General features: G+C 44.8%; 1 protein-coding gene across 1 annotated transcript in view; it reads left to right on the plus strand.

Annotated features, from left to right (window-relative positions):
* The first annotated feature begins 4,746 nt into the window (after positions 1-4,746).
* AATF (apoptosis antagonizing transcription factor) overlaps positions 4,747-13,630 on the plus strand; it is a 120,643-nt gene continuing 111,759 nt past the window's right edge. The window contains exons 1-2 of the mRNA XM_087717125.1: positions 4,747-4,876; positions 10,780-10,962. Of these exons, the coding sequence (XP_087573251.1) occupies positions 4,789-4,876; positions 10,780-10,962 (271 nt within the window). The 5' untranslated portion in view covers positions 4,747-4,788. The remainder of the gene's footprint in view (positions 4,877-10,779; positions 10,963-13,630) is intronic.

Consider the following 13,630-nt stretch of genomic DNA (forward strand, 5'->3'; position numbering starts at 1 on the left):
CGGAGACATCTTCGGACAGCTCTGGCTCTTCGGCTTTGAAACGGAGATGAGCACCGCCCCCTAGAGTCGGGAACGACTAGCACATATGTGCAAGAGGAACCACAGTTGTTATGGTTTTCAAAGATAGCACCATGTGCCATGCAACTGGACTAGCTATATCGGGATTTCAAAAATCTAAACTTCTAAAACCGAACTGTGGCTCTCTTTATGGCTGGTGGACTTCAACTCCCAGAATACTTGAGCCAGCAATGAGCTCCTATTCTGGGAGTTGAAGTCCGCAAGTTATAAAAAGGGTCACTGTTCCCCACTCCTGCTCTAAAACATCCCTTTGCTACTCCCTAGTGGTGATCCACATTTTTGCAGCCTAGAGAAACCATGGGTCTGAAAAAGAGAAGCCTAGATGCGTGAGAATCTGTTATCAACTCTGCTCAACTCAACTCCGTACAGGCCTCATACAGGATTTCGTAGAAAATATAACCAGTTGCTGGTTCCTGCCCAGTAGTGTGTATGCGGAACTGTGTCCCCTTGCCTGGAGGTAGGGAAGTCAAAAATAATTGTGATGAAAGAAATGTCCTTCTGGGTTCGGCTCCAAGTGGGGGAAAAGACACTGGAGACATGGAGGCTGCTTGGAAAGATGGTTTATTGTTGGACAGGGCCACATGGCTTGGGCCAGTGAGGACCTTTGGTTATTTATTTATTTATTTATTTATTTATTTATTTATTTATTTATTTATTTATTTATTTATTTATTTATTTATTTATTTATTTATTTATTTATTTATTTATTTATTTATTAATTATTTTTAAAGGATTTATGAGTTTTCAACTCAGACGACGGCTATTTGGACTGCATTGGTGGTGGGATTCAACCTTTTTTTTACTACCGGTTCTGTAGGCGTGGCATGGCGGGCGTGGCAGGGGAAGGATACTGCAAAATCCTCATTCCCTCCCGATCAGCTGGGACTCGGGAGGCATAGATGGGGGCGGGGCCAGCCAGAGGTGGAATTTACCGGTTCTTCGAACTACTCAAAATTTCTGCTATCGGTTCTCAAGAACTGGTTAGAACCTGCTGAATACCACCTCTGCACTGTATTTCCCAGTCATATCTGCCTGATCAACCAGAGCAGGGAGGCAAGGAATGCTACAGGAAGGACCCATAGAAGAAGACCCTTTCCATGGTGACTCCCTTCCTGTGAAACATCCTCCCTGTGGAGATAAGATTGACCTACCATTCTTGACTCTCTTTCCCAAGGCCTGAAGACACAGTTCTTGCCAGTGGGTAGATGTGGGACTCATCCAATGGTTTATCAGAGTGTTGCCGCCAAGGGGCTGCAGGAAGTTACGGGATTTTGTATTGGGGTTTTATCTTTATATGCCGCTCCAGGTCACTGAGAGTGAGTTGAGCATATAAATTTTCTAAATAAATTGTGGGAAGTTATCATCCAGCCCTCTCCCAGAAAAATGAAATATCCTAGGAAATATTGAAAAGGCAGAATATTTCTCTGGATGTGAAAAGAAAGAAACATGTTTTAAAAGACAGAATAGCTGCCTGCAGCTTCCTGCCCATCCCCACTGTTAATGGGCCATTGAGGAGGCCAGGCTAGTCCCTTTTACATAATAAAGACTTCTCCACTGCAGCTGCAGGGGGAAGGAATGTTGGAACTTTACTCAACTGACCACATGGCATCTGAGAACTCATCCATACCTGGATTCAAAACACAGCCTAGAGAGTTGCCCCTGCATGGCCCCATGGGAGTCTGACAACCAATCAGAATAGATTTCTTACACAGGAACAGGAAACAGAGAGGTGGGACTAAACAGGATATAAAAAGCCTAGCAAGCCCCTTCCTCAGCCCTTCTCTTCTTCTCCATCAACATTGAAACATGTGATCACCTTTTCTGTTCAGGGCTCAAGCCATGTGGTCCTGTCCACCAATAAACCATCTTTCCAAGCAGCCTCCATGTCTCCAGTGTCTTTTTCCCCACTTGGAGCTGAACCCAGAAGGACATTTCTTTCATCAAAATGAAATTGGGTAATCAAAATGCAAGATAAAAACAGAACTGTTAGCCAGCAATCCAGGGTTTGATGGAACCTTTATTTGATGGAAACTCTACAGAACCTTTATTTATTTTCTGCCCTTATTATTTTTACAAATAACTCAAGGCAGCCAACATATATGCAATCCAAAGAGACATAGGAACAAGGCTGCAGAGGGAAGCAGCGATGACTTGCCCATTCAGAAATGTACCACAAACCACGCAGAAGTGGTGAATATGTAGTCCTTGGTTTGCGACCACAACTGAGCTCAAAATTTATGTTGCTAAGTGAGACATTTCTTATGTAAGTTTTGCCTCATTGGGTCTGGTGGCTTAGCTACTTAGCCACTGTTTTATAGGTAGTCCTCGACTTACAACCACAACTCAGCCCAAAATTTCCATCGCTAAATTTTGCCCCATTTTATTATCTTTCTTGCCAGTTGTTAAGTGAATCGCTGCACCTGTGATACTAGTAGCATGGTTGTTGAGTGAATTTAGCTTCTCCCATTGACTTTGCTTGTCAGGTTGCAAAAAGTGATGACATGACCCCGGGGGACAGTGCAACCATCATAAATATGAATCAGTTAGCCAAGCATCTGAACGTTGATCATATGACTATGGGGATGCTACGATGGTCGTTAAGTGTGAAAAACGGTCCTGTCACTTTTTTCCCCAGTGCCATTGTAAACCTTGAACGCTCCCTAGAGGAACTGTTGTAAGTCGAGGAATACCTGTAATAAAGGCAGCCTTGAGACGAATGTTTTCCTTTCCGTTGTTTGCATCCATTCCTGGAGTTGCTGCTTCTCCCGTTATGCTTCCCTGCCTCCAGCAACCCTATGCTTTACAAATCCCATTATTCTCAAACTGCCCAAGGAGCTGCTGATTCAGTCCTACAGAGGAATTATTGAGTCTGTCATTTGCACCTCTATAACTGTCTGGTTTGGTTCTGCAACCCAACAAGACAGACACAGACTTCAACGGATAATCAGAACTGCAGAAATAACAATTACTACCAACCTTCCTTCCATTGAGGACCTTTATACTGCACAAGTCAAAAAGAGGGCTGTGAAAACTACTGCACTAGAAACACTAGAAACTAGAAACACTACTGCAACGTGCTCTACATGGGGCAGCCCTTGAAGAGCATTCGGAGACTTCAGCTTGTCCAGAATGCAGCCGTGCGAGCGATAGTGGGTGCACCTCGGTTCACCCACGTAACACCTATCCTCCGCGAGCTGCACTGGCTGCCTATTGGTCTCCGGATACGCTTCAAGGCGCTAGTTGTCACTTATAAAGCCCTTCATGGTATTGGACCTGGGTACTTGAGAGACCGCCTGCTGCCAATTACCTCCACTAGACCGATTAGATCCCACAGACTAGGCCTCCTCCGAATTCCATCCGCCAGCCAGTGTCGACTGGCGACTACCCGGAGGAGAGCCTTCTCTGTGGCTGCTCCGACCCTCTGGAACGAGCTCCCCGTGGAGATTCGTACCCTCACCACCCTCCAGGCCTTCCGCATAGCCCTTAAAACCTGGCTGTTCCGACAGGCCTGGGGCTAAAGATTCGCTGCCCCTATCTTGAATGGTATGATTGTTGTGCTTTTTAACTATGTATTGTTTTATGTTGTTCTTAAATTGTTTGTATCCCCCCTTCCCTTCTTTGAGTTGTGAGCCGCCCTGAGTCCCCTTAGGGAAAAGGGCGGCATACAAATGAAATAAAACTCAAGCTCAAACTCAACTCAAAATATCTACAGACCCCTCGCATACTGGGCATAAATTGTTTCGACTCCTACCCTCCAAATGATGCTATAGGGCAGTGATGATTAACTTTTTTTGGGATCGGGTGCCAAAAGCAACGGGAGCACAGGGGGGGCATATGCACGCATGCCCATAATGCTATGCGCGCCTCCCCAGAGTGCAATAGGTTCCCCATCACGGCTATAGGGCACTGCAGACCAGAGCAACTAGACACAAGGACAGTTTTCTCCCCAACGCCATCACTCTGCTAAACAAATAATTCCCTCCCCACTGTCAAAACGATTCACCAAGGCTGCATTACTATTACTATTAGTCTTATCGTTCCTATCCCGCATCTCCTCCCACTTATGACTGCAGGACTGTGACTTTGTGGCTTGTATCCTTACGATTTATATTGATATTGTTTCCTGATTGCTTATTTGTACCCTATGACTATCATTAAGTGTGAATGATGATCCTGATGATCCTTGACGAATGTGTCTTTTTTTATGTACACTGAGAGCATCTGCACCAGAGACAAATCCCTTGTGTGTCCAATCAAACTTGGCCTATAAAGAATTCTATTTCGGGACACTCTGCCATGCATGGCCTCCGCCGAAGATTGCCTTGAATCCCCTTGCAAACGAAGACCCGGATTTTTTTTAAAAAGCATTCCAGGTACTTGCCATCAAAACATATTAAGACAGTGTTTCTCAACCTTGGCCACTTGAAGATGTCCGGACTTCAACTCCCAGAATTCCCCAGCCAGCGAATGCTGGCTGGGGAATTCTGGGAGTTGAAGTCCGGACATCTTCAAGTGGCCAAGGTTGAGAAACACTGTATTAAGAGATGCTTCCCACTTTCATCCCAAGACTGCAGCGTCCGTAGAGCACGCGCCATACCCGGGCAAGGCGGGGCCTCGAGGCCCCGCCCACCGCCGTTTCCGTGGAGAGAGGCCCCGCCCCCTCGCGCTGCCCCAATCACCGCCTCCTCCTCCTCCTCCTGACGGGACAAGATGGCGGCGCCCTTAGCGGCGGAGTTGGAGCGTCTCCTCAACCCGCTGCCCCACGCCCAGCCTGACCCGGAGGACGACCCCGAAGAGGGTGAGGGCCGGCGCGGAAGTCCCCTCCCCCGGGTTGGGTTTTGCTCCTTCGACTCTTAAAAGGGGTTGGGGGTTGAGATATGTTTTGGGGGGGGCGGCTTCCACGTGGCTTTCCGACGTCGCCTCTGTACACGTGTTGTGTGTGTGAGAGAGCTGGGACGGGTGGGGTGGGGGGGCGCCTGTTTCGAACTCTGCTTCACCCTCTGTGCCCGTGTCTTGGCCTTGGGAGAGATCATCCCACTTGGGGATGAGCCAAGGGATGGATAACTTGTGAGGGTAGGAGAGGCGATGGGTACGTGTGAAAGTGTGAAAGAATAAGAAGAAGAATAACAGAGTTGGAGGGGACCTTGGAGGTGTTCCAGTCCAACACCCTGCTTAGGCAGGAAACCCTGTACCTTTTCAGACAAATGGCTATCCAACATCTTAAAAACTTCCAGCTTCTGGAAGCAAATTGTCCTATTGATTAATTGTTCTCACTGTCAGGAAATTTGTCCTCAGTTCTAAGTTTCTTCTCTCCTTGATTAGTTTCCACCCATTGCTTCTTGTTCTACCCTCAGGTGCCTAAACAGCCAAAAAAAAAAGGCCGAAGTCAGCTGGCCAGCGTGCGCATGCGTGCTGGAGCTGGCAGGGCAATGCCTCGCATGCCCTAACAAATGGCTCCATGTGCCACCTGTGGCAATGCGTGCCATAGATTTGCCATCACGGCCTTATACCGTTTCAGACAAATGGCTATCCAACATCTTCTTAAAGACTTCCAGTGTCACAACTTCTGGAGGCAACTTCTGTTGTTCCACTGGTTAATTGTTCTCACTGTCAGGAAATTTCTCCTCAGTTCTAAGTTGCTTCTCTCCTTAATTAGTTTCCACCCATTGCTTCTTGTTCTACCCTCAGGTGCCTTGGAGAATAGTTTGACTCCCTCTTCTTTGTGGCAGCCCCTGAGATATTGGAAGACTGCTATCATGTCTCCCCTAGTCCTTCTTTTCATTAAACTAGACATACCCAGTTCCTGCAACCGTTCTTCATATGTTTTAGTCTCCAGTCCCCTAATCCTCTTTGTTGCTCTTCTCTGCACTCTTTCCAGAGTCTCCACATCTTTTCTACATTGTGACAACCAAAACTGAATGCAGTTTTCCAAGTGTGGCCTTTCCAAGGCCTTATAAAGTGGTATTAACACTTCACGTGATCTTGATTCTCTCCCTCTGTTTATGCAGCCTAGAACTGTGAACTTCCTTGTAAAAGTGAAATGTCTCTGGAGATTCCCAGTCATCCAGGTCATGGTTGTCCCAAAGGTGCTTTTTTCAAGAGGCAACTGGACTTTCTGTTTTTTCTTTGAAGACATTTCACTTCTCTGTCAAACTATGTAGTAAAGCTACATTACTATTACTATTAGTCTTCTCATTCCTATCACCCATTTCCTCCCACTTATGATTGCAGGCCTAACTTTGTTGCTTGTATCATTACGATTTATATTGATTGTTTTCTAATATGATTTGATTGCTTATTTGTGCCCTATGACTATTATTAAGTGTTGTACTTTGTGATTCGTGATCAATGTATATTTTCTTTTATGTGCACTGAGAGCATCTGCACCAAAGGCAAATTCCTTGTGTGTCCGATCACACTTGGCCAAGAAAGAATTCTATTCTATTCTCCAAGAAGCTTCTTCAGCTCTGATTGATCCTCCCCTTCCCCACCATCCAGTCAGAGCTGAAGAAGCTTCTTGGAGGAGAAGTGAAATGTCTTCAAAGAAAAAGCAGAAAGTCCAGTTGCTTCTTAAAAAAAGCATCTTTGGGTGTGAAAGAATGGAATGGAATAGAAATAGAAATAATAATAGAAAAGAGAATAGAACAGAACGGAAAAGAGAAGAACAGAAGAGAATAGAAAATAGGGAATGGAATAGAAATTTAGAATAGAATAGAATAAGAAACGGAATAGAATAGAATAAGAAAAGGAATAGAATAGAATTGAATTCTTTATTGGCCAAGTGTGGTTGGACACACAAGGAATTTGTCTTTGGTGCATATGCTCTCAGTGTACATAAAGAAAAATAAAATGCATTCATCAAGAATCTTAAGATACAATTCTTAGTGATAGTCATAGGCAATCAAATCATCCTAGGAAATAAATAAAACAATATAAATCGCAAAGATACAAGCAACATGGTTATAGTCATAAGTGGAAAGAGATAGGAACTAGAAAGGAAGAGAATAATAATAATACTGTCTTAGTAAATAATTGTTGTGGGAATTAGTTGTTTAGTAGAGTGATGGCATTCGGGAAAGAATTGGGAAACATGGACTGGAACTGGAACTAGATTTCCCCCACAGAGTTATATGGAAGGGGCAGGGATAGGTTTCGAAGTTACGGTATTCTGCTTAAGGGACACCGCATCCCTTATTCTTTATTGTATGAAGGTTTATTTTTCAACTTTCTACCCCAGTTTTCAGAAAGCCTTGAGGTCTTCTGATAACCTAACATCCAAATATTAACTATCTTCAACTCTTAGCTTTTCTTCATGATCAGCAGGCTTGATTGGCTGCTGCCACCTGGTGTAAAATGCTGGTCTTTGGCTAGATCAGCAGTGTTTAATTGACGGCTGATTAGATTAAAAGGTTCATTATTTTTAATTAGCAAATTGGGTAGCTGATTATCAAAGATACCTAGATATTACAAAGATAATATGAAAAATGGCTGGGTCAGGCCTTTTATTAGAAGAGGCCTCTTCTCTCTGTCCACATGAAGAAGAATGACTCTTCTCAAATCACGCTGGCTGGGACAAATGTATGTATTGTCCTTTTTTTAAATGGCATTTTAATCATAAGCTGTTTTATGACAACTCATCTGGCATGATTGAAATTAATCAGCCCAGGCTTCCCTGTTTGAGGGATATTCATACTTTACACCATTTGTGTCTGAACCAGTGAAGAGTCAATAGTACTGCCTCTCCGAAGCAAATTCTTTCTCCAGTGGTTAAACACAGTTCAGTGGTGGGATTCAAATTTTTTTACTACTAGCTCAGTGAGCGTGGCATGGCTTGATGGGCAGGGCAGGGGAAGGACACTGTAAAATCTCCATTCCCACCCCACTCCAGGGCAAGGATATTGTAAAATTATTTATTATTTATTTCCATTCCTACCCCATTCCAGGGCAAGGATACTGTAAAATTTCAATTTCCAATCCCACTCCAGAGTAAGGATACTGTAAAATCTCCATTCCCACCCCACTCCAGGGGAAGGACACTGTAAAATCTCCATTCCCACTCTACTCCAGGGGAAGGATACTGCAAAATCTCCATTCCCTCCCCACTCCCAGGGGAAGGACACTGCAAAATCTCTATTCCCTCCCCACTCCAGGGGAAGGATAGTGCAAAATCTCCATTCCCTCCCCACTCCCAGGGGAAGGACACTGTAAAATCTCCATTCCCACCCCACTCCAGGGGAAGGATAGTGCAAAATCTCCATTCCCTCCCCACTCCCAGGGGAAGGACACTGTAAAATCTCCATTCCCACCCCACTCCAGGGGAAGGATAGTGCAAAATCTCCATTCCCTCCCCACTCCAGGAGAAGGATACTGTAAAATCCCCATTTCCACTCCACTCCAGGGGAAAGATACTGTAAAATCCCCATTTCTACCCCACTCCAGGGGAAGGATACTGCAAAATTCCCATTCCCTCCCCTCCCCACTAACCTGCTTTCCAGCTCCGTTCTCCTGTGCAGGGCAACAGAAGAAGTCCTAGCCAATCAGCTGGGACTCGGGAGGCAGCCAGAGGTGGTATTTGCCGGTTCTCCGAACTACTCAAAATTTCCGCTACCAGTTCGCCAGAACCGGTCAGAACTGGCTGAATACCACCACTGATAATGTTAGATTGGAAAGGTTTGTTATGACTTCCTTGGAAGTGAAGGGGGGAAAAATCTTACATCAGATCCAGCAATCCAGGTCAAGCTTTTAACCTTGAGAGCCATTTTACAAAGTTTTGGTAGAGGAAGTCTTTATTACAGTGAGATGGTGGCAAACAAATCTAATAAATACAGCTCGACTTACAACTTTTCATTTAGTGACCGTTCAAATTTACAACGGCACTGAAAAAAAGTGACTTAGGACCATTTTTCATACTTACAACCTTTGTAGCATCCCCATGATCATGTGATCAAAATTCAGATGCTTAGCCACTGGTTCATACTTATGACCGTTGCTGCGTCCCAAGGTCACGTGATCCCTTTTTGCAACCACCTGACAAGCAAAGTTAGTGGGGAAGCCAGATTCACTTAACAACCGGGTAACTAGTTTATCAGCTGCAGTGACTCCCTTAACAACTGTGGCGAGGAACATCATAGAATGGGGCAGATCTCACTTAACAAACGTCTCACTTAACAACATGTGATTTTGCCCCCCATTTTTACGACTTTTCTTGCCACAGTTGTTAAGTGAATCGTTCCATTTGTTAAGTTAGTAACACGGTTGTTAAGGGAATCTGGCTTCCCCCATTGTCAGAAGGTCGCAGAAGCTGATCATGTGACCTGGCAACCGTCATAAATATGAACCAGTTGCCAAGCATCTGGATTTTGTTCATGTGACTGTGGGGATGCTACAGTGGTTGTAAGTATGAAAATTGGTGATAGGTCACTTTTTTCCAGTGCTGTTGTAACTTTGAACAGTCACTAAGTGAACTGTTACAAGTCGAGGACTACCTGTATATCTTTTTTTTGGGGGGGGGGGTCCAGCAGAGTTGGCAGGGAACATATTCAGGGATGCAGAGTTTTTTCTTTTCCTGCTATAATATTTCCATGCTTCTTTGATTGGCAACTTGGGTGCTGCATATCCCAAACCTTGGAAGATGGAAATATGCTGGAAATATTGCAGGAGTTGTTGAAGTTCACAAATCTTCAAGTTGTCAAGTTGGGAGACCCTGGGATTATCTTGAGACTTCATTGCTACCTTTGTAATACCACCCTCAGCTTGATAATTGAATTAACCTATTTGTTCTGTCCAAGGTTTCCCCAGCAGCATGAAGCCAAGTCCTTGTCCTGATAAACCCCTTTTATTTAATTGGCAGTGAATTCCTCTCCAGCAAAGTCTTTCTCTCCCACAGTCTTTCAAGATAGTTCACAACTACCAGGCTTGGTGAGGGGCCAGGCCCATATCTTTCGGAATACTTGCCAAGAATGCAGGAATGAATTAATTGTCTCCTGCAAACACCCCTCCCCTTTCGCTCCTCTTTTATTCCCTGTGGGAGGTTCACTGTCCACCTGTGGCCTTACTCCCAAGTCGACCCTTTTTCCTTAGCTGTCCCCTTTGTCTGGCAACTCTGCGCATGGGCACACAGGGAACAGGCTCCAGCTGTTCGTCTGCCTCACTGATGTCTGACTCTGTAGGCACCTGATCACTGCCAGAAGGCCTCGGGCCCCTCTCTGCCTCTGACGCAGAGCCCTCGTCCAAGCCTTCCCCAGCCTCCAGGACTGGCCCGTGTTCCTCACTGTCCGAATCTGCTGCCAGCTCTCCTGTCGGGCACAACACTATTTTCTGGAGTTGTAAGATAATAGCAATAGCGATAGCAGTAGACTTATATACCGCTTCATAGGGCTTTCAGCCCTCTCTAAGCGGTTTACAGAGAGTCAGCATATTGCCCCCAACAATCCGGGTCCTCATTTCATCCACCTCGGAAGGATGGAAGGCTGAGTCAACCCTGAGCCGGTGAGATTTGAACCGCTGAACTGCTGATCTAGCAGTAGCCTGCAGTGCTGCATTTAACCACTGCGCCACCTCGGCTCTTTTAATAATATTGCCTCACAACGTATTAAATCGACGGGACCCATGGCACCCTGCTACAAGGATCTGATGAGAAAGGAGGAGATTGGATGACCCGGAATCTGGAACTCACCACCTCTCGGTTTTTCCTCTGTACAGCTACGGCAGCCAAAGTGGTCGACAGATTTGATGAAGGGAACCTCGATCAAGATATCCTTTCTGTGGGTCGAATACGTAAAGGAGCTGCCTCTCAGCTTTTGGATGCTGATAAGCGGTACCAGGGGAAAGCCACAACCCGCAAAGCCTTAGAAGAAGAGTTGTGGGGCGCAGCTGAGCTGCCAGGTGAGTTGTTGCCTGGTTTTATTTTCTAGCCAAACTGCTGTGGTTTGGACAGCCACGGGCAGGTTGCATCTATCTTGTGGTGCTTTGGTACTCATCATTAATTGGTTCCACCACAAAACCGCCGTAGACAAAAGCGCGCTTGACAAAAGCGCGTACGTGACGTCATCACAGTGCGATGAAAACATCGCGCTGTGAGCGGTAAATTTAAAATTAAAGTGAAAACCTTACCCTAACCCCCCCAAACCTAACCCTTAACCTAACCCTTAACCTAACCCTAAACCTAACCCTAAATCTAACCCTTAACCTAACCCTAAACCTAACCCTTAACCTAACCCTTAACCCAACCCTTAACCTAACCCTAAACCTAACCCTTAACCTAACCCTTAACCTAACCCTAAACCTAACCCTAAACCAAACCCTAAACCTAACCCTTAACCTAACCCTTAACCTAACCCTAAACCTAACCCTAACCTAACCCTTAACTAACCCTTAACCTAACCCTAAACCTAACCCTTAACCCTAAACCTAACCCTAAACCTAACCCTTAACCTAACCCTAAACCTAACGCTAAACCTAACGCTAACCCTTAACCTAACGCTAAACCTAACCCTAACGCTTAACGTAACCCTAACCCTTAACCTAACCCTAAACCTAACCCTTACCTTTATGTGAATCGGCTTGCTTTAATTTTATTTTAATTTCAATTTAATTTATTTTTAATTTTTTTCGTCGCGCTGCTGATGACGTCAGGTACGCGCTTTTGTCGAGCGCGTTTTTGTCGACCGCGGTTTTGACGGGTCACGCATTAATTGGTTCCAGGAGGTGTGAGGACCACCAAATAATTTTTCCCTGTAGGAAATAATGTAGTCAGTCTCAAGGCAGCTGACACTGAAAAGTTCTAGCTTGTGTTGTTGAGTTACCAAGCAAATGATGACGATGAGGACCAGGAGGAAATTTTTGCATCAAAAGTTTGCTTTTGAGTACCAAACTCAATGAGTTTCAAAGTATTTGAGTACCAAGGTACCACTGTATTTATACTGTCCTGGTTCAAAACATTTCAGGGATTTGTGTTGCATAAAGTGGCACGTGAGTCTTTTAAGAAAATGATCCAAGATTATTATTATTATTATTATTTTCAGGAGAAATCAAAATAGCTAAAGCAGCTTTATCTTACTGCTTTTAGAAAGTTAGTTAAAAAGTTTCCTTGCATGTGCTTTCATATCCTTGCTGGTGAGGGAGAGGCACTCTGACAGAACGGTTGCAGTTGGAAATTGCTGTACAGGTAATCCTTGATTTAGTGTAGTGTAGTGTAATTTAGTTTAGTTTAGTTTATTGTCACTGCACATCGCACAACGAAATTAAATGCCATCTTCAGTGTACGTTATAACTATAAAAATAGAAACATAAACACACATCCTTCACATGATGTATAATTGAAATTGAAAACCCAATATTGCATTAATATTGCATTATACCATAGAATTCAATATAGTTACTGCTCTGGGATAGAAGCTGTTTTTCAGTCTATTTGTCCTTGTTTTTTATCGCCCTGTACCGTCTGCCGGATGGTAATAGTTCAAAAAAAAAAAAGGGTGTTCAGGATGAGATGGATCTTTAAGAATGTTTTGAACTTTCTTAAGGCAGCGGGAGCTATTAAGCTCTTCCAAGGAGGGGAGAGGGAAACCCACGATCCTCTGGGGAATGACATTGACCCTCTGCACTGTCCTATCTGCCACTGTGCAATTGGCAAACCAGACACCAATGCAGTAAGTTTTGCTCTACAGGTAATCCTCGATTTACAGCCACATTTGAGCTCAAAATTTCTGTCATTAAGCAAGGCAGTTGTCTTAAGCGACTTTTGCCACAATTATGAAGTGAACCATGCAGTTGTTAAGCAAATCTGGCTTTCCCCCCGTTGACCTTGCTTGTCGGATGTTACCTGGGAAGGTTACAAATGGTGATCGCATGATCCCTGCGTAGGACTGTCTTCGTCAGAATTGTTTATGCAAGGATTCATGCGATCACCCATTCGTATGCAGAATCCACCCCCCCCCCCCAATGCAGGATACTCACAAGATTTGGGATCTGCAAATCATACGTACGTGCCAGTTCCCAAGTGAGAGAGAAGTTTATTTATATGCCGCCCTTTTCCCTGGGGGGACTCAGGGCGGCTTACAACTCAAAAAGGGGGGGGGGAAACAAACATTTAACATGTAGGACAATACATCATTAAAAAACACAACATTCATACCATTCGGGCGGGTTACAGTCTTTAGCCCCAGGCCTGTCGGGACAGCCAGGTTTTAAGGGCTGTGCAGAAGGTCTGGAGGGTGGTGAGGGTACGAATCTCCATGGGGAGATCGTTCCATAGGGTCGGAGCTGCCACCGAGAAGGCTCTCCTCCGCGTAGTTGCCAGTCGACATTGACCGGCAGATGGGACTCAGAGGAGGCCTAATCGATGGGATCTAATAGGTCGAGTGGAGGTAATTGGCAGTAGGCGGTCTCTCAAGTGCCCGAATTTTGATCATATGGCCATGAGTAGGCTGCAACAGTCGTGAGTGTAAAAAACAGCTGTAAGTCACTTTTTTCAGTGCTGTTCTAACTTGGAATGGTCACCAAACAAATGATTGTAACTCAAGGACTAACTAATTTCCTGAGCCACTTCTTA

The sequence above is a fragment of the Thamnophis sirtalis genome, unplaced genomic scaffold, assembly GCF_051295495.1.
Source record: "Thamnophis sirtalis isolate CommonGarterSnake01/CBP01778 unplaced genomic scaffold, rThaSir2_p1.2 scaffold_6, whole genome shotgun sequence".
NCBI classification, from domain to species: Eukaryota; Metazoa; Chordata; class Lepidosauria; order Squamata; family Natricidae; genus Thamnophis; species Thamnophis sirtalis.